The sequence below is a fragment of the Phoenix dactylifera genome, unplaced genomic scaffold, assembly GCF_009389715.1.
Source record: "Phoenix dactylifera cultivar Barhee BC4 unplaced genomic scaffold, palm_55x_up_171113_PBpolish2nd_filt_p 000503F, whole genome shotgun sequence".
In the NCBI taxonomy this organism is placed as follows: Eukaryota; Viridiplantae; Streptophyta; class Magnoliopsida; order Arecales; family Arecaceae; genus Phoenix; species Phoenix dactylifera.
In genome coordinates, this window is record NW_024067920.1 from 274,815 (window position 1) to 302,761 (window position 27,947).

At 36.6% G+C, this 27,947-nt stretch overlaps 1 protein-coding gene across 1 annotated transcript; it reads right to left on the minus strand.

Moving 5' to 3' along the window:
• Positions 1 to 1,889: 1,889 nt before the first annotated feature.
• LOC103713687 (homeobox protein rough sheath 1-like) lies at positions 1,890 to 12,474 on the minus strand. Its single transcript, XM_008800700.3, has 5 exons — positions 11,561 to 12,474; positions 11,347 to 11,460; positions 11,133 to 11,271; positions 2,619 to 2,872; positions 1,890 to 2,360 (listed from the first exon to the last, which is right to left on the minus strand). The coding sequence occupies exons 1-5, from the start codon at positions 11,888 to 11,890 to the stop codon at positions 2,151 to 2,153; spliced, it is 1,047 nt and encodes a 348-aa protein (XP_008798922.1). The 5' UTR covers positions 11,891 to 12,474; the 3' UTR covers positions 1,890 to 2,150.
• Between the last annotated feature and the right edge of the window lie 15,473 nt (positions 12,475 to 27,947).

The window sequence follows — 27,947 nt, forward strand, 5'->3', positions numbered from 1 at the left end:
AGAGGAGGGAAGGAGGGAGGAGGAGGAAGAGGGGGCTTGGAGGTGACCGATTGAGAAGAAAATGGGGTTTTTTTTTCAACCCCCCTCGTAACGGCTCTCCGCCGCGAAAATCGAGGCGGTCGAGCGAAATCCGCAGCCGCGGTTGGCCGCGGATTGACCAAAGGGGGGGTGCCGTGGGATACCCGCGACGCCCTTGCCCCGTTTGTCCCCGGAGGAGCCGGAAAGGATCGCCATCGCGATCCTCTGTTCCGGCTCTTCCCAAAAGAAGAAAGGGGCTGAAGTCGACAGCCCTGACTTCAGCTCGTATCTCACAGTATGGCTGGAGCAGCATGGCATTATCTTTGGTTGTCGTTGGCCAGCAAGCAAAGTATGGCACAGTGAAGTTGTAATATACGACCACGTGTGCGGGTGTGGGCACGCATATGGATGCGGTCGTAGGCGAGGTCAAGCTCGATGAGAGGTCACATCATATATTCAGTGAGGACGGTTTAGTGGGTGCTAAGGTCGGCCTAGCCTCTCCGATTCTGGGGTTTGCTCGGTAAGGTGCCCTGAGCTCAAAGGTCGGGGCACGTTGTTGGATAGGGTGTCCCGAACTTAGCCGGGGCGCATCGTCAAATATCAAGGGCGCCCCGAGTTTGGCCGGAGCGAGTTGTCGAGTATAAAGGCACCCCGAACTCGGGTCGGAGCGTGTCGGCGAATATAAAGGCGCCCCGAGCTCGGCCAGGGCGCGTTGGCAAATATAAATGCGTCCCAAGCTTGGTTGGGGCACGTCGTCATATAGTCCTGCGGTCGAAGGAGCTCTTTGGCTCGCAGCCGACACAGCAAGGCGCTCCGAGCTTGGGCTCGGGACATCATTACAAGCATTAGAAGAGGTTGCTGCAGGTTATAGTAGCGGAGAGATTCAGCCGAAGTCGACTGAGCCTTCGGCGAAGTCCGAAATCGGCCTAGCTCTTAACAGTACCGAGGTTTGGCCTGGTTGGTGCTGAGGTCTGCCCGGTTAGAATGGGATGATCTCGTCCTGAGCAGGACGATCCATTTTGCCCTCCATCAGACTTAATAAAGGTTGAAAGCTAAGAAAACAATTTTATCTAATCAGCATCAACAAAGTAGTCTAAAGTTGCAGGATATATGTTCAAAGTTTGTAGCAAGTTGTTTAATATGAAGCATCCAATTGGCTAACTAGCCTTTTCTCAGCTAGCTAGCACCCTTCTCTATTTCCACGGGACCTAGTATGCAATTAGGTCAAACTGGATCAAGGTTTGTCTGACCTCAACCTAACTCAATTATATTTTTAGGTCGCTCTTTTCTTTGTTTTTGTGGGTACATAACTTTTTTCATAGTTTAAATCATAGTAATTGATAGTTACAGTAAAGGCATTCTAATTCAAACATGAATTTTTATTTCAAAAATTTACTTAGAAACACATTCTTAATGTACAAGCTTGCAAACTTGAGAACATTGTAAATAAGACCCACCAAACAAGCATTGAATACTTTGATATAATTAAGAGAGACCAGATGAAAAGAGAAGGGTCGCTAGGATTTCGGGAGGGGGGAAGAGATATTTACATAATTTGGGTTTTGAAGTTAAGCTAAATCAAGTTTGGATCAAATCATGCATATTTTTTATGACCCTAATTAGTCTTGGATGATATATGGATTGGGTTATGTCAAATATAACAAAACCCATCCCCATGCCACTTTTCAAATACTCCAGTTTTTGACCTAGACCCGACCCATGGGTCTTCAAAAGCAGATCAGGCCGGGTCTGATTAACTCAAGTGCAATTTGAGTCGCGGATTAGCACTAAAAATCCAAACAAAGCCACACAAAGCCAAACAAAGCCACACACGCACGCACACACAGAGAGACAGAGAGAGAGGCACAAAATTCTGAAGCAAGCAACAGATGACCTCCGGTCGAAGGCCAAAGATTGGCACTATGAACATGTTACTGTAGCAACTATTTTGAAACTGCCAAAATAGCTATACTACAATTATACTGCTAAGTACTTTAATAATGATCAAGTAAAATACCCATTCAAAAATAACGATAATCCTGCATGTACGTACGTGTGCACAGATATGGTTATATGCGGAGACTTATGTGCATGCCTGGGATGAATTATAAGTTGGTTGTACCAGGCATAGATCACGGGCCAAGGCGGTACATGCCATCCCCCATGAACTGTCCTTCCATGAAGAGAGCAGCAGCAGCATTCTGTGGATGGAATCCATCCATCACGACAAATTGCATGTCCTCGGATGGCTTCCAATGCCTCTTCCTTTGGTTGATGAACCAGTTGTTAATCTGCTTTGGATCGAGGCCCGTTGATTCTGCCAAGGCCACCTTTTCAGTTTCCTGCCCATTGTTACGTACGTTAGACACAAGCTAATTAGAGAAAGTATTTTCTCTTTCTTTTTTCTCGCAGAAGAACAGCACAGATGTAGCTATATGTAGCTATTGCAAATGTTAAAAGGAACGAGAACATGTTGCATGCTAGCAAACGAAAAATGCACCTAGTGCATTCAGTAATCTACGTTAGGAATAAAGAATGGTAAATGGAATTTGATGTATCTTCTTTATGGAATGATATACTAGCTGAAGTGTAACACATACTGAAGGATAAGGCCATTTGTAGTGCAGCTCCCACCAATTGAGTAGTTTCTGCCGTGCCTCCTTTGGAAGCTTCCCTTTCTTCTTCTTTTTGGACAGCTCTTGCCTAAGGCTGCTCAAGTACCCCCTGTACTTCTTCAGAAGGTGTTGCTTCAGCTCTTTGTCCTCGGCTTGGGGGTCAATCTCCGGGTGCTCAGATTCACCTCCACTGGCATCTTGGTCCTCTTCGGAGGATCCAACACCTTCACATTTCTCATCTGCAGGATCCACAAGAGCAAATTAAAAAGCTACAAAGAAACCCTGAGAATCTCAAGCTAGGGGGGGGGTTGTTAGACGAAAAATAAACTATGCTTGTCTCCACTTCAATCACTAACTGGATAGGATCTGAACTCCCTCTATCATAATAATAAGAAGACAGGATGAACTTGGAACGCCAATGGTCCAATTTCAGAAGCCATCATATTGAACTAGAGTCAGCAGCCAGAGAAAACTGGATGTTGACCTGAGACTAAACACAAAAATGCTTCCAAAGAAAGATTGAAGTATGAAGAAGTCAAGACAAACATGGCATCAAGGTCTTTGTCAGGCTGTACCTTATAGTCTTGGATCTTAGTTTGAACCCATCCAGAAAATAAGTCGTACATAGAAAGTTGGCAAGTGATATAGCTGGTGGATATCCCCTTGAAAAAAAAAACAGATATAGTCCCAAAGAAGATGCTCTTAGAATGATATAGCCCACCCTTTTCCTCCACATTACAAATGAAGTGGTTCAGGATACGAGAAACTTTAGAATAATCCAGATGATGAGGTTTTAGGTACAAATACATGATGCCAATATGAGGCATAAACTTCTTTTTTCTGATAACAGCTTTTTGAATCCTTTTCACTAGTTTCTCTGCAAAGTAGGTACGTAATTCCACTGTCTTCGTAAGCTAATGTCCGTATGTTCCACGCTGCAAACATGTCTAGCATCACCATTGGAACAGTGTTATACGGCTAGATATTAGAAAAGAGAGCGTTAGAAAAGATTCACTGAAAACAAAATGCTGTCAGAATTAGCAGAGGCGATGCAAGTAGTGATGCTTATTTACTGAGATTACGTGCCATTTATGCCCTTTGGATGCCATACAAGTCAGTCAGATCTTGCAACTCCTGTCTGTTTGAAGCAGCTGCTGTGCGCCGACTGAAGTAGATATGTCATAATTCAGAGCCTAATATGTTAGAATCTAAAACGGAAAATTCCATTTAAAGTATTCTAACAGAACCTTAGTCAGAATACTTTTCTGTAGATGTACAGTAATAAATTTGCTCCGATAAAAGCTACTGCTACAAAATTGTATTTGGTCAAACACTTCAAATTGAAAAACTTGATTGTTATCCAAGTCAAATTGCAATTTTGAACTCTATGACATGATATAAAATTTGCAGGTTGATATGCAAAATGGATTAGTTAATTATATTTTGCAGTGAATTGGGCCATATGTTCTCCAAAAACATTGATATTGGATAATCTCAGCTTAAAAATTCATGTGGTATACACGACTAACATGAAAAGAATCTTCTTCTTTAATAATGAACAATTATTCCCACACAAAAAGATTAATTAGCATTTCAAGGATATCATGAAACCTTACATATATTATTTGAAGTTTTAACTAGTTTTTTTTAAAAAAATATATTAGTTAGTTTGTAGGTTACAAAGCATAAATGAGGAGAAAATTCAGAACTCCATGTAACTATTTGTTTGTTCTTATTTTCTCCCTTTCGTCCCCACACTTTGCAACCTCTTGCTAGATCTATGTAATTTGTTCCTCCCCTATGTTAGAAAATGAGGAAGAACACTCAAGAAGAAGGCGGTCGAAACTCTTAAGAACAAAGTTTCGAAAAAGGATAATTTTCTTTCAACTCATGCCTTATAAATGGATGCTTACAACTATTTATACAAACTTCATGTGACACTAGAAATTCCTACATGTAACTTATAACTCTTGACCCTTAATATTCCTAACTCATGACTCTTGATATATGCATGACCCATGACTCTTAAATCTCATATAACTCATGATTCTTCACATTCTACAACTTATGACTCTTAACCTTCTATAACTCATAATGACTCTTGTGACCCTTGGCCTTTCACCTTCTTGACCTTGACTTGACTTTGACTCTCCAACTAGGATACTAGTTGGATGCTGCATCACCTTAGGAATCAAGTTTATTATCTTCCATCAATTATTCTAAGCTTGAATTTTAATCTCTAGAAAGTGTCAACTTTGAGAGGTTTGGTGAATATATCCGCCACTTGATCTTGAGATTTGACATACACAAGCTCGATCTCCTTGTCCTTCACGTGCACTCTTATAAAATGATATCGAGTATCAATGTGCTTACTTCTTTCATGATAGATGGGGTTCTTGGCTACTGATATGGCGGACAATCTTGTAGATTGCTTTTGTAGAAATTGTATCTCCTTTAGTAGCTTTCTTAGCCAAATTGCATGACAAACATCGAAGGAGGCAGCTACATATTTAGCTTTACATATAGAAAGAGTAACAATTGGTTGCTTCTTCGAATACTATGTAAATTCAGTGTCTTCCAAGTAAAAGACATAGCCGGAAGTGCTTTTTCTGTCATCCAAGTCTCCTCCCCAATCACTATCCGAGTAACCTACAAGACAAAAATCTTTGGAAGAAGAATAAAATAAGCCTTCTCCAATAATACCTTTGATGTAGTAGAAGATTCTTTCAGCGGCCTTCAAGTGATATGATTTTGGCTCCTCCATATAACGACTCACAAGTCCAACTCCATATAATATATCTAGCCTTGTGCATATCAAGTAATGAAGGCTTCTAACTAGGCTCTTGAACATAGTAGGATCAATCTTTTCTATATCACCATACTTCGTTAATTTTGTGCCATATTCTATTAGAGTGTTTGTCGAATTACAATCTTTGATCCTGAACTTCTTTAATATAGCCATTGCATATCCTTCTTGTGAAATGAAAATGCACTTTTCAGTTTGCTTCACTTCTATACCCAGAAAATAGGACATAAGGCCAATGTCTGTCATTTCAAACTTCTGAATCATAGATTCCTTGAATTGCATAAACATGCTTGGATTGCTTTCTGTGAAGATCAAGTCATTGACATACAAACAAACAAGAAATATATCTCCATTTTTCATTCACCTTACTTAGAGAGCATGCTCATATTTCATAAAGTTATTTTCAAGAAAGTAAGAATCAATTCTTTGGTTCCACGCCTTTTGAGCTTGCTTTAAGCCATATAAAGCTTTATTTAGCTTGAGAACTTTCTCATCTTCTTCTATTTTGATATAACCTAGTGGTTGTTCAACATATATTTCTTCATTAAGAAAATCATTCAAAAAAGCTGATTTCACATCCATTTGGAATATTTGCCATTTAAACTGACTGCCAAAAAAATTATCAATATAATTATTTCTATACGAGCAACGGAAGCAAATGCCTCTTCAAAATCAATACCATACCTTTAACTATATCCTTTGGCCACTAAGCTTGCTTTGTACTTCTCTACATCACCTTGTGCATTCTTCTTCAACTTATATACCCATTTTACTCCAATTGCCTTCTGCCCGTCCGGTAAAGTAGCTAACTTCCATGTTCCATTTTTCTCAATAGCCTTGTGCACAAGTTTTAGTGGCTCCCGTGCTTAATATATTGCTTCATTTGGAAAGCTCCTTCTGTGATATTTGTAGAAAAGACAACCTTCATAAAGCTGCTCTGAATGTTCTATGAATGGCAATCCCTTCACCACATCATGCTTAGATAAAAATTTTTAACGCACCAAAGTTAAGATGACCATATCTCAAATGACAAAGCCAAGATGAATCTTTAAAACAAGCCTTAAAACACATAACAACTTCACTTTGAATGTTTAGAAAAAATATTCTATTCTTTGTTATTTCAACATTTGCAATCAATCTATTTGAATCTCTTATAGCAAGAGTATGATTTTGCATTTGAATATTATAACCTTTCTCCAAAAGTTACCCCAAGCTCAAAATGTTATTCTTTATATTTGGCACATAGTAAACATTGGAAATAAATGTATAAGTGTCATTCTTCAAACGAATCAAAATAGTGTCTTTGCTCCTTACTAAAATTCTAGAAGAATCTCCAAAAGTAACTTGACCACCAACTGATTCATCAACCTTCACAAACATGCTTCTTTTGACATACATGTGATTGCTCACTCCCGTATCAAGATACCATGCTTTCTCTTTGTTGCCTTGTTCTCCTTTATATGCTGATAATAGAAATGCCTTTTTTTCTTCATTTATCTTTTCACCATAATTAACTTTCTCATCAACTTGATTAGTAACACTCCAATAATTTGAAGAGTAGTGCCCAAACTTCTTGCAATTATAACATTGAATATTAGATCTATCACACCTCCTTCCATCATATGGCCTTCCTCTACTACGTCCTCTTCCTCTTACAGGATTTCAATCTTGCTCCTTCTCTTCATTGCTTGATGAGCCACATTCGATTCTTCCTCTTTCTCGTCCTCGGCCATGGCCTCGACCTCATCCTTGGGCTCTTTCTTGAGTTCTTCCATAATATTTTTTTGTATTAAGCTTCGTTTGTAGAACTTGCTCCAATGGCTTTTCTTACTTTCTTTTGTTAAGTTTTTTCTCACGAACTTGCAAAGAGCCCATGATTTTTTCAATTGTCACTTCCTCCAACTCTTTGGATTCTTCTATGGCTGCAACAACAACAATCAAAAATCGGTTCCAAAGACCGCAACACCTTTTCCACCACTCGAACATCGGTTAGAGTTTCACCATTCCTCCTTAATTGATTAATAATTACCATAACTCTTGTGAAATAATCAGCAATAGATTCTGAATCTTTCATTTGTAAAGACTCAAAATCACTTTTAAGATTTCGAAGACGAATATTCTTTACCTTATCAATACTCTTGTATGTTTTTTGAAGAAATTTTCAGGCTTGTCTTGATGTTGTAGCAGCTGTAACAATCTCAAAAGTGGCTTCATCCAACCCTTAAATATAAAACAAGAAAAGAGTCTTCTTATCCTTCTTCCTTGACTCCCTTAGCGATTGCCTTTGATTCTCCATCAAAGTCACCTCATCTTCAGACTCAACATAGTCTTTTTCCACCATCTTCCATGCATCTTACAAGCTGAGCAATGCTTTCATTTGGATGCACCAATTCCTGTAGTTGTCTTTGGTGAGCTAAAGAACCAAAAATGCCATTGTATTATTGGCCATTGGATCAATCTAACTCTGATATCACTTTGTTAGAAAACGAGAAAGAACACTCAAAAAGAAGGTGGTAGAAACTCTCAAGAACAAAGTTTAGAAGAAGAATAATTTTCATTCAACTCACACCTTACAAATGGATGCTTACAATCCTTTATATAGACTTCATATGACTCTAAAAATTTCTACATGTGACTCATAACTCTTGATCTTTAATATTTCTAACTCATGACTCTTGATATATGCATGACCCATGACTCTTAAATCTCATATAACTCATGACTGTTCACATTCTACAACTTATGACTCTCGATCTTCTATAACTCAAGATGACTCTTGTGACCCTTGGCCTTTCATCTTCTTGATCTTGACTTCACTTTGACTCTCCAGCTAGGATGCTAGTTGGATGCCACATTACGTTAGGAATCAAGTTTATTATCCAACACCCTCTACTTTTCCATGAGCACTAAGTTATTAATTTTTTGAAATGTAAACATTGCTTTATAACCATTTTTGTGCTCTATTTTATGAAGGGATGAGCACAATTGGAGGGTTTGTCCCAATTAATGTGCCAAGGTATGTCATCAAGAAAATCAACTGCCTTTGGACACTAGGACAAGAATATTTTCTGTAGGTATTATGTTTACTAGAATCCAATGACAAGGGAAGTTCCTAGGTGTAAAGAAAACACATTTACTATTAATTCTTCTTTGGACCATAAGTTTTGGTCGGCAGGGGTATACCTTGATGCATGGTTTGGTGAAATTATTGGTTGGACCAGATCCACCAGTTCAACGGTGATCAGTACAGCCACAAATCAACATGCACACTAAGAAAAAGAAAGAGGGAAAACGGAGTGAAACTGATGCATGTTGGTTTGTGATTGGACTAATGCACCACTAACTTGATCCAACCAATATTTTTTCTATGATTTGGCGCAAGAGAGGCAATAAAGTTCTAAGGATAAAAATTTCAACTCTAGGGGTGTCTCATTCATAATGTGCCTCAGAATTAGTTCCAATTATATATTCATCATTTTGCTCAAGAAAATCATTTGTGCATCAAATGCACAATAATTTATATAGGTCAACATATTATAGTCCAATACTTCTTGTTGACCATGGCTAACTTGTAACTTTTATTGAGTTTAATAAAATCTTGGACTGGGTGAATGCCCAATTCTTTTCATCAAAAAAAAAGTCCGATACATTTTATAAGATAAATTTTTAACAAATCTTAACATACTCTTGGAGGATTATCAATTCTTAAATGTTTATATTTTACAGAAATACGCCAATTAAGCAAAGCAAGGAATACATGATATGCTACAAATACAATTGGTAATTATTGAAAATAAATATAGGCAGGCAGGATTTCGAGGAGAATTTTCCTCTGGCAATAACAGTGATGATATTCATGAAAGCAATCAGGCACATGAAGACTCCACTGCAGCTATGATCGATGATCAGCGGCTTGCCTAGAAAGATGTCAATGGAGAATAACCTGAAAATCTTACAAAAGCATGGATTCAAAGAGGTTTGACTCATTTGATTCATTGATTCTCAAGAATTCTGAATAAAAATGTTGAGTAGCTTGTCATAGATTTTCATCAGAGTTTATGATTGGCGGACGATTTATTTTCTCTATTGACATATCATTATTTTCTCTATTGACAAAGAAAAAAGGCATCATTATCTTCCAATTACTTGACACTTCAATCATCATATTGTTTATCCTCTTCTCCAGATGTCTCTACTTGAATCAGTTGTCAAAGTTGGCAGCCCTTCCCAATCAAACAGAACTTCATCGACATTTAATCCACATACAGCTCGCCTCATGAATATGTAAGAGTCTTCACAGCAGGACTAGAAAAAAGAGCTGCAATCTATTCCATCAAAAAGCCAATTTGCATCCGCTCCAATGCTATTACGAAATATTACTAATTCTATGGGCAACAAGCACACCTCATAATTAACATGGCATGTGTTCATGACCTCATAAAACTGCACACATAAACTAAAGAAACCGATTAAACCATCCTTCAGATACTGCTCCCGTTTTCAAATAACATATATAAAAATTTATAAACGTTCACTTCTAAGCATTGGAAGATGCATTAAACACAGTCGCACTACCTACCTACATTCGTTCCATATATCTCGCATAGATTAAATAGAAAATATAATTCTACATATACTTTATAAAAGTTCTTACGGTGAACTATTACATCCTCAAAGTACTAGGATGCCATGGGGGTCGAAGTGAAGTCGAGGTGTCGAACCTTGACAAAAATATACTACAGTAGTAGTAGTACAAGTACCTGGTATTGTTGATGGGTGCGTGCGAGAATGATTAGATGAGACACCTCATGTTGAGGGCTGGGCGGGGGGTGGGGGTGGGGGTGTGCGTGTTTGTGTGCGTGTGAGAGAGAGAGAGAGAGAGGGAAACGTTTCGAAATGGAAATGTTAAAGAAAGTCATGATGTTCTACGGAAAAAGAAAAAAAAAAAGGAAAAACGAGCCATGACACTATTGCTCATTTATTCTCGAGAAAGGATACTCCTTGGAATCCTAAAGACGGGCCTTGTCAGCACCGAAAATTCTAGCTTATTAGGCACCAACGTGTGGTTTCCTCACCTCCGCTCCGTACATTTATATATTACTGTGATAAACAGGGAGGTTGTCTTCCTGCTTTTTCTCTTCTATAAACAATGCACAAAAAGAAAAAGATAACAATAATAATAACAATAATAAATAGATTGGCACCTAAATAAAGGAAGAGATTAGAGGTTGAGACCATATATAAGAGCCGGTTGATACCATAGCCTCGTGATGGGGTCATGGAGAGCCTTCTTATTGCTTTCCCACCCATATCTCACGTTATTATATTTATTTCTAGAAGCTAAAACTCTAAAAATAGAAATAAATGTTTCATATAATATTAAAGAACAAATCGGTCAAGGTTCTCCCCAGACCAGCGTGAAAGATGGAGGAAGGTGGGAAGGGCCTCGCAAATATATTTGTACTTTTTTTCCATACTGCCAGACCCCTCGGCATTGCACTGTTGGAGAGTAAAGTGTGCGGAACCCTAAACACGAGAGCTACAGTTTCTCTTCACCTCTTTTTCACTGACGATATGGAAAGACAAACAGTGAATTAATAAATCCCAAGGCCCTGAAATAAAGCGTTTTCCTTTTATCTCAGATTCCCTAGCTTGGATCATATTATAATGGAACGATTCCTTCAGCACATTACCAGTAGACAAGAAGCGAGCTGAGGCGCCGTTGGTGAGAGCGGTGAACTGTGACTCCACCTTCTTTAGGAAGTCCGTGGCCTCCTGCAATGGCCTCGTTAGCTCCTCCCGGTACTTAACGAGCATGTCACAATAGGCCTCCTATAATATAGTTCAAATAGTTAGAAAACGAGAGGTATAGATATAGAGGAAGAGAGAGGAGGTTGAGAACGGCACCATGAACTGGTCCAGCTCGGGATCGGCTGATGCTTCGTGTCGGCAGCTCCGACGCGCCTCGAGCTCGCGGGCAATGGCCGAGAGCCGCGCGACCACCTCCGGTGGCGCTCCCACCTATATAGAGAAACGCATGGGAATTATTGCCGGTAAGCCAAGAGGATTGCATAGTTATAGATTTATGGTTCTACAGGCTATAGAATTCAGAATGGATGACCTTTTGGCAGTCCATATAAGCTCCCAATAAGCTGGAGTACTGAGGATGGGAGATGATCCTGGCCTTGATAGCTTCCACATCGCTCTGCGACATCTCCCCAAGCTTCTGAGACTGGTGCTGCGAGGAGCCGGCCTCGGTTTTGAAGGTTGAAGGGCTAGGGTTTTGGAGCAGCGCAGTGGGATTGAAGCTCCGCCCGTAGGCGGCGGAGCTCGGCGGTGGAGTAGGGGATGCCGTGGTGGTGGTGGAGGCGGCGGCGGCGGCCGACGATGAGGAAAGGTATATGAAAGACCCCCTAGAGTTTCCACCACCCAAGTGGGAGAATTCCTCCATCCCTTCACCAACGGAGCCCGAAAGAAAACAAGGAAGAGATTAAATATAAGGAAGAGAAGTGGATGATAGAAGGCAGGGGGAGGAGAAAAATAGAGTAAGGAGGAGTAGAAGGGAAGGTCTAGAAGGCCGAATAGACCCAAGAGCTATGGGGAGAAGGAGAGATGGAGAGGTGAAAGGAAAGCCATGTCTGGTCGCCTTCTTTTCCGATGTCAAATCACAGGAGAGATGGGAGATGTCTAGCAGTGGAGGTGGAGCTTGAAATCAAACAAACCTCACCACCAAAAACCCAAAGGAAAATTAAACCCGGGATCTATTAATAGAAGGGAGAGGAGGAGGAAGCGGAGGCGAAGGAGAAGTGAGCGAAACAAGGCATGTGCACGCCGTACTAGACCACACGTGCCATCATCTCATGTCTTCTCTCGTGCTCCTCTTCTCTTCTTCTGTTGGCGAGTTTAGATCTTCTAGATTTGGTCTAGGGGCGAATAGACCATGGCCGTGCCTTGATGTCTGAAAGGACCTCCTGTTCGTTTGTTCTTGTATAGAAAAAGAGCGGAGAGGAGGTTGGAGATAAGAGGGAGTTAGGCCTTTTTTGTTTTTCTTTTTCTTTTGGTAACTGAGTTAGGCCTTTCTTTAACCCGTTCTATTTAGAGGTTTTGTTTCTGTTTCTCTTTGTCATTTATATTCTACATTGTCTTAATTATCTTCCTTTTTTTGGCCGAAAAAAGATTCTCGGGAAAGTAAGAGCAATACATCTCTTTGCTGAAGGCCTGAAGGAGGCCCTAATGAGACCGGGGCCCTTCGATGGTGACGGAAGTAGTTGGGGGCATGCGGGGAATCAGCGGATACAAACAGTAGGAGAAGGCCCTTTTGGGAACAGTTGACCAGTTGCAAATAGTTTCAAACAAGGCAGAACATCGTCCAATTCTTTCTTCCTCTCCTCTTTTTTTTTTTCTTCCTTCTATTATTCATACAATCCTAACATAAATGCATTCAAAAAATATATATCTAAAAAATTAAAAAATAATAAGTTACAGAGCGCTCTAAACGGCTCTTTTCATCGGTCAAAAAAATTCTTCCGAAACGCTGCTTAGCCATAAAAAATAGAACATTCTATCTACAACTTCATTAGTCTTTTTATAAACATGATTGACTCGAAAGATAATGTCTCTATTTGCTATATTTCAAATATTTTGAAGCAGACGATGGCGGCCATCCCTTTCGAAGCTGAGAAAAATTTCACCAAGAAGAAAAAGAAGCAAAGAAAATAATGCAGTGGGACATTCCAGCACATTTGGTTCTTTTCTGATACGGTACCGTTTTACTTCCTTCACTGGGTTGCCGCCGTTGCCGCTATTTTCCAGCTCTCCTACAGTTCCACATAGCTTGTCGCCTTCAGGATGTTAATGTCGCCTGGCCCAATAAAATGGGTTGAGAAATCGAAGGAGATAGACAAAATGACAGCACGAATTTTGAGTATATACGGGACATTATTATAATAAATTGCAAATACGGTCCAATTTTTATAGTGTAATTAATATTAATTACCGACTGTTAGTCAAAATCAATCGATATTAATTAAAATACATTAAAAATTCTTTTGAGGAATTGGCTTTAGCGAGGGTGAGGGTTCAAAGCATGGTGGGGGAGCCTTGGCACCTACTGCTAAAAAAATTATAAAAAGGAATCTAACATCATGAAAGGTAATTCTACTACATATGTCGATGGTGAGGCAAGGGCAAAGTATATGGTCATACCAATCTATTTATTCCATCTTAGATTGGGACCTGATGAAAGATCTGGCAGACGTTCCCTAGCATTACTTTTTCTGGAGTCAAAGCTTGACCTATAAGATAATGGTGGAACAACTAATGTAGTGGCTTTTTTTCTTTTTTTGTGATGACTTAAAAGTCGGGCTGCTCCCTAATTTGGGATGGCCCACCCCACTCACTCATCAATTGTTCCATAATAATTGGTGAGAACCAACTAGATTTCTCTAATTTAATCCCCAATTGCAGGGAATCTGAACTCATGGTCTTAAATGGTCAGACATGATTTCAAATTTCAAGATTAAATCAGAGTTGAGCAGGATCTGAATTGGGGGCTTGAGTTAGGTCCAAATTGAATTGAGGTGTTTGGCATGAGTCACAGTGAGATTGGGTTCAAACTGAATCAAATAGAGACAAGCCAAACTTGATCATGCATTTTAGCAAGTCAAGCTTGATTAGAATCAAGCTTAACCAAACTCAATGTCCCTAGTTGCAAGTCATTATGACTATAATATGTTGTATCAGAATAAAATTAATATCATATCATTTATTTTATTGATACCATACGACAATCATTATTTACAACTGCATCAACACATAGTAAAGCATAACAGCATAATAATTTTAGACAATAATAAAATAGAACTTTTTGTGTAAATAGTGATAATGTTTCAATTATTACAACCATTGTGGCATTACAATAGTTACTAGTGTTGGGCATGAATAATTCATTTGAGAGAAGTATGAATGGCCATGGTCTCCCATGGGTGTGTAACTATGTAGGGGGTGCATGGAGAAAGAATGGTGGCTGCCAACTTATTGAGTTAGTGATTTTCTCTTATACATGTCAATTAAGAACTCCATACTTTGGTTTTTTTATTTTTAATTGAACCCCATTTTTTAAAAGTATTGTTACAATTCTCTCTTCGGAAAGTTTTTGTCATAATGCATATCCATGAATTGTGTAGCTAAAACTAGCAAGCCTCTTGGTGCAAATTCGATGTGACTAGAGATTCAATTCACTAGCCATTAGTAGTTTATACATTTATCGTTCTGCTCTTATTCATTGCACTCCTTGATAGCAAAAGGAAGCAGGTGAGATCTAAACCAAAAGAGTGAATTTGTCAACAACAAGGAAAAAGAAAATTAAAAAAAGCAAAAGATTAGTACTTCTATAAGGAGATGTTCGGTATGGGGTGATGAGACCCAAACCAAAAATAAAATGGGTGGAGGTAACGAGATCACCATATTTAGTAGCATCATAGTGATCTTAGGCAATGGTTCCACATTACCTTCATTCCTCCATTCACCGCCCAACTCAATGATAAAAAATCTGTTCTTAAGGATAGATATCCAAGATCATCGCTGAGCAGTAATTTTGGGCTGAAATTTTAGAAAAAGATATTCCTCAATCTAGTATAAAAAATTTATATACCAAAATATTATTAATATATTATATATATTATATTAAATTATATTGATACTCATATATAGTATTTATAGTATATATCATATTATAACATATTATTAATCTTATTAATGTCATATTATTTATTTAATTATATTCTTAAATTATAATAGAAATATATTATTGTACTTTATATTTATATTATGAAATTATTTAATATATTAATTCTAATTACCTTATTTTTAATCAAAATAAATATTAATATTAAAATAATAACATATTATAAGTGTAAATAAAAATTTTAATTCTATAATAATAATTAATATATTTTTATAGGATTAGTAATTTATAGAATTAATAAATATATTCTTATGGAATTTATCAAGAATAATTTTGGTGTTATATGGTTAGTGATCTTGGATTCCAATTATATATCAGATAAATCATTTGTGGATACCCAGAGAATCTTTAAATGGGTCGGGTCGGACCAGGTTATGAGTGACTCCGATCCAACCCAGTTCCTTGCTCGGATTCTAATATTGGATCCAAACACAACTCAATTAAAGATTAGGTCAGATCCAATTAGATCCATAGCTAAAATTTCTGACCCAATGGGTCATTCGGATCGGGTCTATGTATAATCTGATCCCAAGCAAAAAAATTTGGGTCCAAGTTTGGGTCAAAGTCGGATTCCTATACTTATTATTTTCTATACTTGGTTTCTTTTGCAATGAATAAAAACTACAGAAAACAAGTTATGCAAGACTATACAAGTGAAAGTGCTTAAGCATCAAGAATTGATGCCATTACAAATTGACCTAGTAATGATAGTCTCAACTTTGTTAGCTACAAGAAAAAATTTCTATTAATGTATGCAATACTTTTTTTTGAGTAGAAAAGAATTGCATTTATACTAATCTTTTTTACTCAACAGTGATATCCTCTGACTTTGTTAGAGTGCATCTACTCTTATTTTTTCTAAACATTAGAAAAGCATACATGGGTCAAGATGAGGAATATAATTTTGATAATAACACATGGCAAAATGCAATAGCTACAAAGAATTCATCATGAACTCATATTCTTTCACATGGCAAAGTTATACTCTATTTTACTTTTATTAGTCTAAATTAACTTTCTTAAGGGAACAATGTTTTCTTCTAATGTAACTAACCAAAGCCTTAATATAAAATTCATGCCATTCGACAGTACACAAAATAATCTCTTCCATTCCTCTTGTCCTCAAACACAAGAAGAGATTAGATGAATAGAGAGTTAAAAACCCTTAAGTACCACTACGGGTCCTAACAATGTACTAGGTTAGGGTCGAGTCATAGGGTAGGAAATCCAAAATTGTTCCATAAATTAAACGGGTGTGGTTAGGTAGGGTCAGAATCTTACCTAAATCCGACCCAAAAAATGGAATGGGTCCAATTTTATAACCCAAATCGGCCCCTTGGGTCCTTTAAATCGGGTCGGATCGGGTCTAAATGGGTTGGGCCGAATCAGGTCATGGGTCAACCCAACCCATTGGCAACCTTAAATATAGCATACTCTTAGATTATTAGAAATTAGATTATTTTGAAATAAAAATCACTTGTGATCTAAGATCACTTTTGTAATCCTATTTGGGTTATCAAATGCTACGTAAATTTCAAAGTATGAGCCTGAAAGGTGTCAGTTCTTAAACTTTTTCTTAAATGAGGACTAGAGGAATGAGTCATGAGGTGCAGATTTTATGCACAAGAAAAGTTCTGTCGAATATATGAAAGAGAGATTAGTGCCTCAGCTTGTAATTAGTACCATGCAAAACATCAGCCGCTATATATGTTGCCAGGCCAATATCAGTGGACTCAAACAAACATTTCGTGCATGAAAAGATCGATGCTGTGAAGCATTTTGCATAAAGGCGATAATAAACTCATTAAATCTCTTGCTTGTTGCTTATGACTATTTTCAAGCAAAGCAAAGCGAAAAAAAAAAAGCAAAAGCAAAGTACACCACACAAAGTGAGACTCAAAGTCTTTAATGTTGTATCATTTACTAATTTTGGCCATGTGCAATCAAATGGTTTGTTCAGAGCATGAAGAATTTTATGGAGGATTATAATCCCGTCTATTAGAATAGTTTGGAATATGTTGAATAGTCTTGGCTGTTTAAGCTCATATACCCTTCAATTTAGGGTCATGTTATGATGAATATGGTGGGGTGTTTTTAATAAAACAATACATATAAATAAAAAAAGGAATTGAAGGGCATTTTATTTGGGAAAGAAGGATTGAGGTCACCGCTAATGACAACCGAAACAAATTAAGATTGGGCTACAAAAAAAATTGAGGTGTTTAAAAGATTGTTGCGCGTTATATATTGCATAGAATTGCCGTTAAGTCAAAAAACAAACCCGGTTGGGTTTGAAGGCGGCGGTTGGGTTGAGAGGCTGTCAATCTTATCAACGTCCTTCTCTACTGTGTTTAGTCCATATCTACTGTGTTTATGATGGTTTGGAGTGCTAGATATGATAGAGATAGGATTTATCCACTAAGATGGGGAGTAAATTATCTCAAAAATATTAACAAAATGGTTAATAATAATACTAATTTTTAATAATAGAGTTAGGTTATGCAAAACATTGATTCACAATGTTTTTTTGAAAAAAAAAAAAATTCAAGTATTCAAACTAAAATATGATCACTATTGTTTAGATAGGATTTTATATTAATTTAATATCAAGCAGTAACAACACATAATAGACAATAACAACAAAATAATTACATGCCTCAAATAAATAAAATATATTTAGTTAATATAGCTAAATATGTTCAATATGAATTGTTCCAATCATTTGTCAAGAAAGGTTTTTTTTTTAAAAAAAAATAAGTCAATTGAGGGAGCAGATGGCATTTGTTAACTTTTACCCTTGAGCTACAGAGTGGTGAACCGTGGACTAGATTTGATGTGGTTGGAGATCGACTTTTCTTAAATTGGTAGATGGAAAAATAGAAAAAGTCCTACCACTTGTAAAATCTTAAAAGATTTGTTTGTATCATTTTTAGGATCCATATAGCTAATCAAACAAGAAAGCTTGTTACCCAATTATTAGGAAGCATGACTGGTAGTTTTAGCTTAAATGAGTCGCTGAATTTTAAAGTAGGCAGGGAAAATAGAATTGGAGGTTCGGACCCAAAGCTCGGTTACTAGATATATGAATACCAATGAATTTTAGTTACAGAAAAAAGAACTACAGAGGTGGGACTAATGGATGCAAGTAGACTAATTGCTTGTAGCTTTCCACTTCTCCGATCTCCTAGTCTTACAAATGAGAGATATATTGAAGGTGCCAGCCCACAAAATTAGCTAAGTTTATAGTATGTTTATCAGGTGGCTTGGACCGAGGCATATCTTCATCAAGTTTGGAGGTTATGGGTATTGGTGGAGCCTTACCTGCCATTGTGTAGCCCATTGATGTATATAAAAGGGGGATATATTAACCTTTTATTTATTTCTATTTCCTTTGTCATTCTCTTAATTTCATTAGAATTCTATTAAAGGAATTATTAGTTAATCCTGCTCTTTCAATTAAAAATTTTAAGATATATAAGCATAATTTTATAGTAACAAACAAAAAGTTCAGTCTTACATAACAATAAAGATATACACAATTGCTAAAAGTGGGGTGAAAGTGGACCAATAATATCCATCTAGATCCATTTTCGTATCCGAATCTATCTGGATATAGATAGATAACTATTCGATCCATATCCGAATATTCAATTATGTTTATAATTCTATTTAATTTTGTATAGGATTCATAATTTTTTAAGAAAAATAAATGACCACATTAGTAATTTTTTTATTGTATGGTCATCAAGTTTAATTATCTGATATCTTTATTTATATCAATACTTTCAATATCTGATTTATATCTGTATCTATTGAAAATAAATATAAATATAATTTTTTATATTCGACTAATAAATAAATATGATTATGGATTTACTGGCTTATGATGTAGTTGCAATGCTAGCTAAAAGTCTATACACAAGTAGTGTCTTTTATATGTGATTTATGTCACAAGATTTGTGAATGTTTGTGATATGTTAATTTATTAGAGAGAGAGAGAGATAGAAAGAGATAATAGTGGCTCAATGCCATAAAACTCCTTCAGTCCTAGTCTTAGAAATGAGAGGGGTACGAGAATTTTTATTAATAGGTTAGGCTCTTATCCAGTCGTTAGACTAAAGAGGACCAATATATTAATAATACTATAGTTGTTCATTTATAGCATGATAGATGTGCTTGTGTCTACACATGGTATGATATCCATGTATAGAGTCTACACTATGACAATTATTGGGTTGTGATTAACAAACTAGCCCTCTTTAGTCAAATGACAAATTAGAGAGGATCCGAACTCTTCGTTTATTTCTTTCCTCTTCTAATTGCATCAAGATTCTATTAAAAGCATTGTTAATGTTGTCCTCTCAATAAAAAAAAAAACCCTCTAGCTACAAAAAGGCAGATGGTAATAAATAAAAAGTCCAATTCAACGGTATTACTCTCTGGACCTTCCAAAACTTGAGTGGTGTTATCGCTCAAGAATTTCAAACTGGTTAAAATTTTTTTTTTATAATAAAATTTCAATCTTGCAAGCAATAGGCCCGGGCTGCCTAGAAGTCTAATAGCCTTACATTTTGGGGTAGCCCTAACCCTCTCATTCAGAAAAAGTAAAAAAAAAAAAATAATAATAAGAAAAACACATCGCCAGAGGCTTTCATATTATATGTATTCACCCGTGCATAATACAAAAAACAAGGTAAAATAAAAAAGGAAAAAAAACTTACTTGAGTTTGGCTTTAAATTCATGAAAAAAAGCTTTAGAAACCAACCTCGTTTGACAAGTTTTTCACATTATTTACGTCTTCGCATGCATGCACGAGCCCAAGTACGTGACAATACACAATATTCTACTACGATAAACGCGGACAAGACAGAAAGGACATTGTTCACGAGCCAAAATAAACACGAGAGCACTGCCGGTTCTCAAATACTGGGCCACGGCGATACACGCATAGGCAGATGAATGCTCTGGTGCATGGATGTGCATATATTTTGCGAATTATCTATTTCAGCATTAGCATTTCGGACAAATCACTCTTGGGAGTTGGAAGAGCGTAACATGGACATGCATCAACTATCATGATGGGAGTATGCCCAAAATGCTACAGGAATGCCGATATTTGGACTGCATCTTGCCTTAGGCACTAGAACCATAAATGGTCAAATTTGGTTTAAATTAATCTATATTTAGGTTGTATATACGCACTAGAACTGATCACCTTTACTCATTTGGCCGGGTTGGTTATGCAATTGATGGGTAGTCAAATTATCTTTTAAAATTATATTAGGCGGATCATTTAAAGTTCTTAATACCGATGTATTAGTTATCTCAGTAGACCGAGGTGAATCAAGATTTTAGTTTATCTCGCCAATATAGTAATTAAAAAAAAATTGGAAGCATTCGAGATTTTTCGAATCTCAGCTTATATTTTCAGACCAAAATATCAAGATCTATAGTAAATCCAAAATTAAAAAAATATTTTAATATTAATTTCAAAATTTACTAATTAAAATAATATTTTAAAAAATGATTGAAAAATTATAGCCGGCATGAATATACTTTATTGACTGGTGTCTCGAATTTTATTAGTTTATATTGGTTGAGATCATATGGCCTAGTTTTTTATATACGTCGGATCTAGAGGGGCTTGATGCTAATACAAACCAACATCTCTATCAAGATCTCAGCTGAGATCAAAACCTTTGGATCAAGATCAGGTTGAATTTTTCAAGTTTTGCGGTACCTGTACTAAACTTATTATATTGGATTTGCATATGTTACCTGAATTTGATATAAAGCCGAAATTTCAGTATAGTTGTTGGTAAGAGTTAAGATAGAGCATAGCTAATCAAAAGCTTTCTATGGTTGTATCATAACTTAGTTATAGTGTCCTCTCATATTTTTCATATAGAGGATGGAGCCAAGAGCTTGGCCTGTAGGTTAAAGAAGTAGCAAAGGAACTTAACACCGCCTGCCCCGCCCCCAAAAAAAAAAAAAACGAAAAAATTCATATTCTAGAATTCAGAGAGCAAAACTCTACCAATATGGTAGCGCATGTTGGACGGGGAGGGTTATATAGCTAGTCTATGGTACTAATCTTTTTTTTATAATATATATATATATTGATATCCTTTGTTGAAGATTAATATTCTCGCTCTAATGATCCAAGAGATATGTAGTCTTGCACAAATGGTCAAACCTTTCTACTTAATAACAAGATATTCCAAGTTTGATTCTTGGATGATTCATTTTCAAAAATCTAAAACCTTGATAACTATAGTATGGATGGGTATCTCTATCCATATCACTCTCAAAATATAGAAAATAACATAGTAGAATATTAGAGGTTCAAACTAGACTAAACTAAATTATGAACCCGAATCCAAACCCTTCCTCCCCATCCAAAAATAGAAAATATCCCAATTCATTAGTTAAGGCTATTAAAACCACATTGGCCAATAATACGTACATATCATGAGAAGTAACATAATTACGATGATAAATAAAACTAAAGGATACATGATACATCATTTTACATCCTCAAAATTACACATGGACATCATGACTTCACTACAAGAAAATCAAGAATTGCCAACGATTTTTAGTGTACATACTGATGCTTATTCACGTCGGTAGTTTTATTTTTGATGCTTTAAAGCGACGCAAAATCATCGACAGTGTGAGCATTGAAAATCAACTTACCGACACATTTTGAAAGCATCGCTAATTGTCGACGCTTATAAATGTTGCTAAATGTCGTTGCTTATTAGCATCGCTAATTGCCGATGCCTGTTGGCATCGCTAATATATATTATAACGATGCTTTAAAGCATTATAACAGTTATTTTTTAAAAAAATATTTAAAATAATTTTAAAACTCTATATACATATATATATCAAACACAAACACAACAAAAGTCATATAATAACACATGTCACAATCAAACAAATTATTCAAAATATTTATATTGTCAAATATGATTACATTTACATTGTTAATTTACATTTACAATGTGTTTTGAAAAACATAAAAAATATACATATGAAACTCCTAAATAAACAGTCTAAGAGCTATCAGGAGCCGATGGCATCATCATCATCATCATCTCTATAAGTAGAGGAAGTATCAAAAATATTAAAAAAAAAAGATAGAAATTTTAGAAGTTAAGAATATTAAAATCATTATACTAATACAAAAATACATGATAATTATGTAAAATATTCAAATGGATGTAATTATTTACCTGGGGAGGGATAAACCAATGCAACATAGATGCAATCTGGTAAAAATGAGCCTGCAAAAATTGTATCTTTATTTGATGGCTCTGCCTCATCTTTTTTATCTCTGTCTGATGGCTGTGTCTCATCTCCCCATTACTGCCTTCAAACTACAAACATCTACAGTACTACTACTTTGTATCCCATCTTCGGTATATCTGCTCACTGTAGACAACTGAGTGGGGCAATTCCAACGCCATAATCTCTCACTCGACCATAACACTATAGGTCCATCAATTCGGCGAACACCTGAGCTTCGATGCGAATGGTCTCGCCGAATGATGATGACTCTTCGATATGCTCTGCAATAAGCGATATAGCCCTATCCTATATTTTAAAAAAAAGTCACATATTAATGTTTGAAAAAATGGAAGTAATACAAAATCGTTGCACAAGTCAAAGATGAGTACATATAACTATATCTTTTGACTCTACTTGGACAAAGCTGTCATCTCGGTGCATGTGAGTCATTCAACAGAACTCCACCTCATCAAGCTCTCCCTCATGCTCTTTCATCTACAACAAAAAATATATTGGCAAGCTATATATCATCCATGATACGTGATATATGATAAAAGAATTTCAAAGAGTTTTAAAAAAACCTATAAATTCATCTCTACGTCTCGCATAACTCTTCGAGCCTGATGTGTGAGGAACTGCCTGAGATGTTCGTGCAGATCTACTAATATCGGAATATGTCTGTCAAAAATAGTAAACAATATAATATATTCGATGTATATATTTGCAATCTATATTAATAATAAATATAATATAAAGTATTCAGAGAGTATACACAAGATGTCTTCTCTCAAAAAATCAGTAGTGAACAAACTCTCTCTACTAATGAGGGTATACATCAGGAGGACAATTACAAGCAAACTCCTCCTCTATCATGCGCTCGCCCTTCTAGTCCATCTTCATCTTCTCCTTATATTCTTTTTATTTGAAGTTCAGGGACTTAAGCATCCAGTCATGGCTCTCTGGAAGGAGCTCAAACTTACTCTATACCAAAATAAAGAATACTATAGCAATGTTAAATCAAAAATTATAATTATGATAGTAAGCAAATTAACATATGATGACCCAAAGATTGATTCATAGATTGATTTTGATGATCACAAAACCTTGAAGTATAGATACTAATGTTTATGTTGCAAGGAGAAAGATATTTATTTTGCAAGGAACATAGCAAGTTGGAAGAACACAAGAAGGCCTCCAAAGCTCTCAAGTTGGAAGAAAGCTACAATTTATTGGCCCAAAGTTTAAAGTTCAAAGGATTCAAATTGGAGGAGTAAAATCAAAAGAAAAATTCAAAAGAACAGTCTTCGAGTCGACTCCAGTGGAATTCGAGTCGACTCCGGAGAAGTATGAGTCGACTCCGGAGAAGTATGAGTCGACTCCTAGGAGTCACAGGCAGAAAAGTCAGAGAGCAGTTTTCGGGTCTGAGATTCGAGTCGACTCCAGTGGAACGCGAGTCGACTCCGATGGTTGGTAGGTCGACTCCAAAGAAAGCAAGAGTCGACTCTCAGCGGAACACAAGGAAAAAGTCAGAGAGCATTTTTGGGACTCTGAGATTCGAGTCGACTCCCGCATTGCACGAGTCGACTCCGAGACTCCGCGACCATCAACAGACAGAAAACCAAGTTACTGCCTCTGAGATTCGAGTCGACTCCCAGACAGCTCGAGTCGACTCCAAGACAGCTTCACATCAAAAAGGCAGAAGACCAAGTTTCGCAAACTGAGAGCCGAGTCGACTCCAAGGAAGTTCGAGTCGACTCCAAGACTGGACGAGCCAAAAGAACAGAGGATCGGGAGTTCGGGCTCTGAGATTCGAGTCGACTCCCAGGACAGTCGAGTCGACTCGAGAGGACAAAATTCAAAATTGGATCCACGGACTTCAGTGGATGAGCCGACTCCGAAGATGCCAAGTCAGCTCCAGATGTTGGCGAGTCGACTCCGGGTTAAGTCGAGTCGACTCCCAGTCAAGGCATGCACTTTAATTCAAATTTGGAACAGTGGCCGAGTCGTCTCCAGTAAAGCACGAGCCGACTCCTGCAACAGGCGAGTCGACTCCTGATCGCGCGAGTCGACTCCGATCCCAACGGTAATATTGTCAGGAAGTGCAGACTGTATCCAACGGCTCTATTTTTGTCTCTAACGGCTATATTCTTGTTTCCACGCCATCTAAAGCTATAAAAACAAGAAGAGAGCTAGGGGAGAACTTATGGAAGTGGGAGAGATCATTTAGGAAAGAGATTCCAAAGAGATTACAAGGGAAATCTCCCATAAGCACAAAAGGGCCATTCAAAGTAAAATAGAGAGAAGAAGAGCATCCAAGTGAATCCCAAAGCTTCTTCTCCATCCGTGTGCTGCCTCGGTGATCCTCTACTTCGTGCCAAATCAGAAGAGGGTCAAGTAAAGAAGAAGCCGGGCTCCTTCATCTTCAAAACTCGTTTGAGGGCTTCTCTTTACTCTATTTGTTTATATTGTCATATTTGCTTGTTTAAGAAGCTTTGTTTTGTTTTATACTTTGTTTTAATATCTTGTAACTTGATTCAATCAAGGGATTGAATCAAGGGGTTAAGGTTTGTTGGTGAGCCAAAGGGAAAACCAACTGTGTAAGGTTTGTTGGTGAGCCAAAGGGAAAACCAACTGTGTTAGGTTTGTTGGTGAGCCGAGGGTAAAACCAACGAGTAGGGTTCGATTGTGATCCCGGAAAAACAATCGGAGTGGTTCTAGTCGGTGAGCCTGGGAAAACCGACCGAGTTCGTTGTGCGCTCGTAAAACAACAAGTTGGGTTGTGAGCTTGTAAAACAACCGGCTGTAATCGGTAGGATTATAGTGAAATTCCCAAGAGGTCTTGGGGAGTGGATGTAGGTGCTGGGGTGCACCGAACCACTATATGTCCTTTGTGTTTGTAATGCCTCTCGTTATTGTCTAACTAACACACTTACTTACTTAGATAAATTGCTTGCTTAATTCTTATCCGCACATCCTTTAGTTGCAAGCATATTTAATCAAGTCGAAGTTTATACATCAAACCCTTGCTAAGTTTAACTTTCACTGTGCATCTATACAACTTAGCATAGTTAATCAAAAAGTTTTAGAAGTAGCATAAAAGTTTTGAAAGACCCAATTCACCCCCCCTCTTGGGTTGTATCTACTGGGCAACAAGTGGTATCAGAGCAGGTGCTCAAGATTAATTATTGATCTCACGATCAAGAGTCAAAGATCATGACAACTCAAATAGATAGTTTTCTAGGAGAGGGACAGTTAATTAATAGGCCTCCACTGTTTAATGGCATAGACTACACATATTGGAAAGCACGCATGCGCATTTTTATTCAATCACAAAACTATTATTTATGGAAAATCATAATAAATGACCTTCATACACTCTCTAAAACTATTAATGAAAAGGACTTAGCACAATTGAATGCTAATGCTATGAACATATTATATTGTGCTATTCATGAAACGAAGTTTAATGAAATTTCTGCATGCTTATCTGCTAAGGAGATCTGGGATACTTTAGAAACTATTTATGATAAATCTCAGATTAGCTCACATGTGCTTCAATTGCGTACTAACAATGAGATTGCAGAATCCTCCACAGTAGCCGAGTCGACTCCCAGTTTGTCCGAGTCGACTCCTAGAGAAGAACAGTCTGAAAGGCAGAGACACAGTCTTGAAGACCCTGTGAACGAGTCGACTCCAAGTAGTTCCGAGTCGACTCCCAAGCTAGCCGAGTCGACTCCAGTAAGGTCCGAGTCGACTCCGAGGCAAATTAGCTTCCTAAAGACAAGGAAAAAGAGGAAGCAAGAAGAAAGGAAGAAAGAGATAAAAAGGAAGAAAGCCTTGACCAAGAAAGAGTCAAGCCAAAAAATAAAGGTTAGGAGCAACAATGATGATATTAGCTCCAAGAAACTACAAGAGATAACTGACTTGTGCTTTATGGCACAAGAAGACAAGGTAAAAACTGAATCTACTCTTACATCAAATAATTTTCAAGAAGAATTTTCTTATGATGAATTATTAAATGCTTTTCATGATTTGTATGGTGAATGTAGAAAATTAGCTGTAAAGAATAAAAATCTTAAGAAACTAAATCTGAAAATTTCAAAAGAAAGAAATTCTAATGATGAAATACAAGAGAAACTAAATTCTGAAAATGAATGCTTAAGGTCATTTTCAGAAGAATTGATTCAGAAAAATCATAGCTTAATTAAAGAAAATCAAAACTTAAGCGAAGAAATTAATCAATTAAAATCTTGCATTAACAAATTCACCGTAAGCTCAGAAAGATTAAAAATGATGTTTGAAAGCCAATATGTTACTTATGATAAATCAAAACTTGGCTTGACTTCTTTACTTAACAATAAATCTCTAGAGAAAAAGGTTATTAATTCACCAAACAAACCATTAAATAAGATAACTTATTTCAAAAACGAAAAGAATGGGCATAACAACTTTACCTATCGTTCTAACACAATTAAATCAAATGGTAAAGTTATTAATATTAAACAGATATGGGTTCCAAAAGGAACCATATGTCCTAACTCTCAAGGACCCAAGCAAGCTTGGGTACCCAAAATGAAAATATGAGGATGTAGACATAGATGTGCCAAGATACCCATGGAACAAATAGAACTTTCATACAAATGGGTGCTCTAGACACACATCAAAAATGAAACTTAAAATATACTTATGAAAAGTAATTTTAAATGAAATAATAATAATAATGAAATCAGTAATCCTTGCATCTCATCATTATTTTTGCTTTAGTATTTGATATGAATTGCTAGTATTGATCAATTTTGTGATATAGAAAATACTTTTGAAAATATAATCAAATCATTTCATTTTACTCACTAGTGGATAAGGTGCTAAATGATTAATCAACTTATTAAGAATAACTCTATGAATTCTCTATATGCTTGATTGAGAGTTTTTATCTATGGCATTATTGTTTATTGATCATAGATATGATAATGTGTACTTGGTATGCTTTTGAATATATGCACTATGAATACCAAGATTAAAGAAACCATATTTGGCATATGAAATCAGCTCATGCTAGTATGTACTTAATCTCAAAAGACCTTGCCATAGGCTTACTTAGATTATCCTCTTAAAGGTCAAAGTTTTACTATGCATGCTAACTAAGGAAACAAACAAAAATAATTTCTAAATCTAGAGATGTTGTTTCCAACACTAATTTTTTCAAAAGCTTACATTAGCCTTGTTCTTGGCTCTCAAATTAAAATATTTTCTGCATTGGCACAAACTCACAAAAAGCGATCAAATGATAAAGGTTTGCAAACTATGAAAGTAAAAGAAGTATCATGGCATAGTGATTGAAAACCAATTTTGTGTTAAGTTGTGCACAGAAAAATAATATTTTCAGCACCAAGGACACCTTAAGTAAAATAGGATTAATAGAATTCTTGAAGAAATGAAAAAGACAATTATGTATGATAGTCATCT

Excerpts from the sequence above, each read along its gene's own strand:
- LOC103713687 (XM_008800700.3), bottom strand. The coding sequence starts at position 11,890 with ATGGAGGAATTCTCCCACTTGGGTGGTGGAAACTCTAGGGGGTCTTTC. Across the intron at positions 11,461-11,560 it reads CTTATATGGACTGCCAAAAG|GTGGGAGCGCCACCGGAGGT; the intron begins GTCATCCATTCT and ends TTCTCTATATAG. Across the intron at positions 2,361-2,618 it reads ACAAATGGCCTTATCCTTCA|GAAACTGAAAAGGTGGCCTT; the intron begins GTATGTGTTACA and ends AACAATGGGCAG.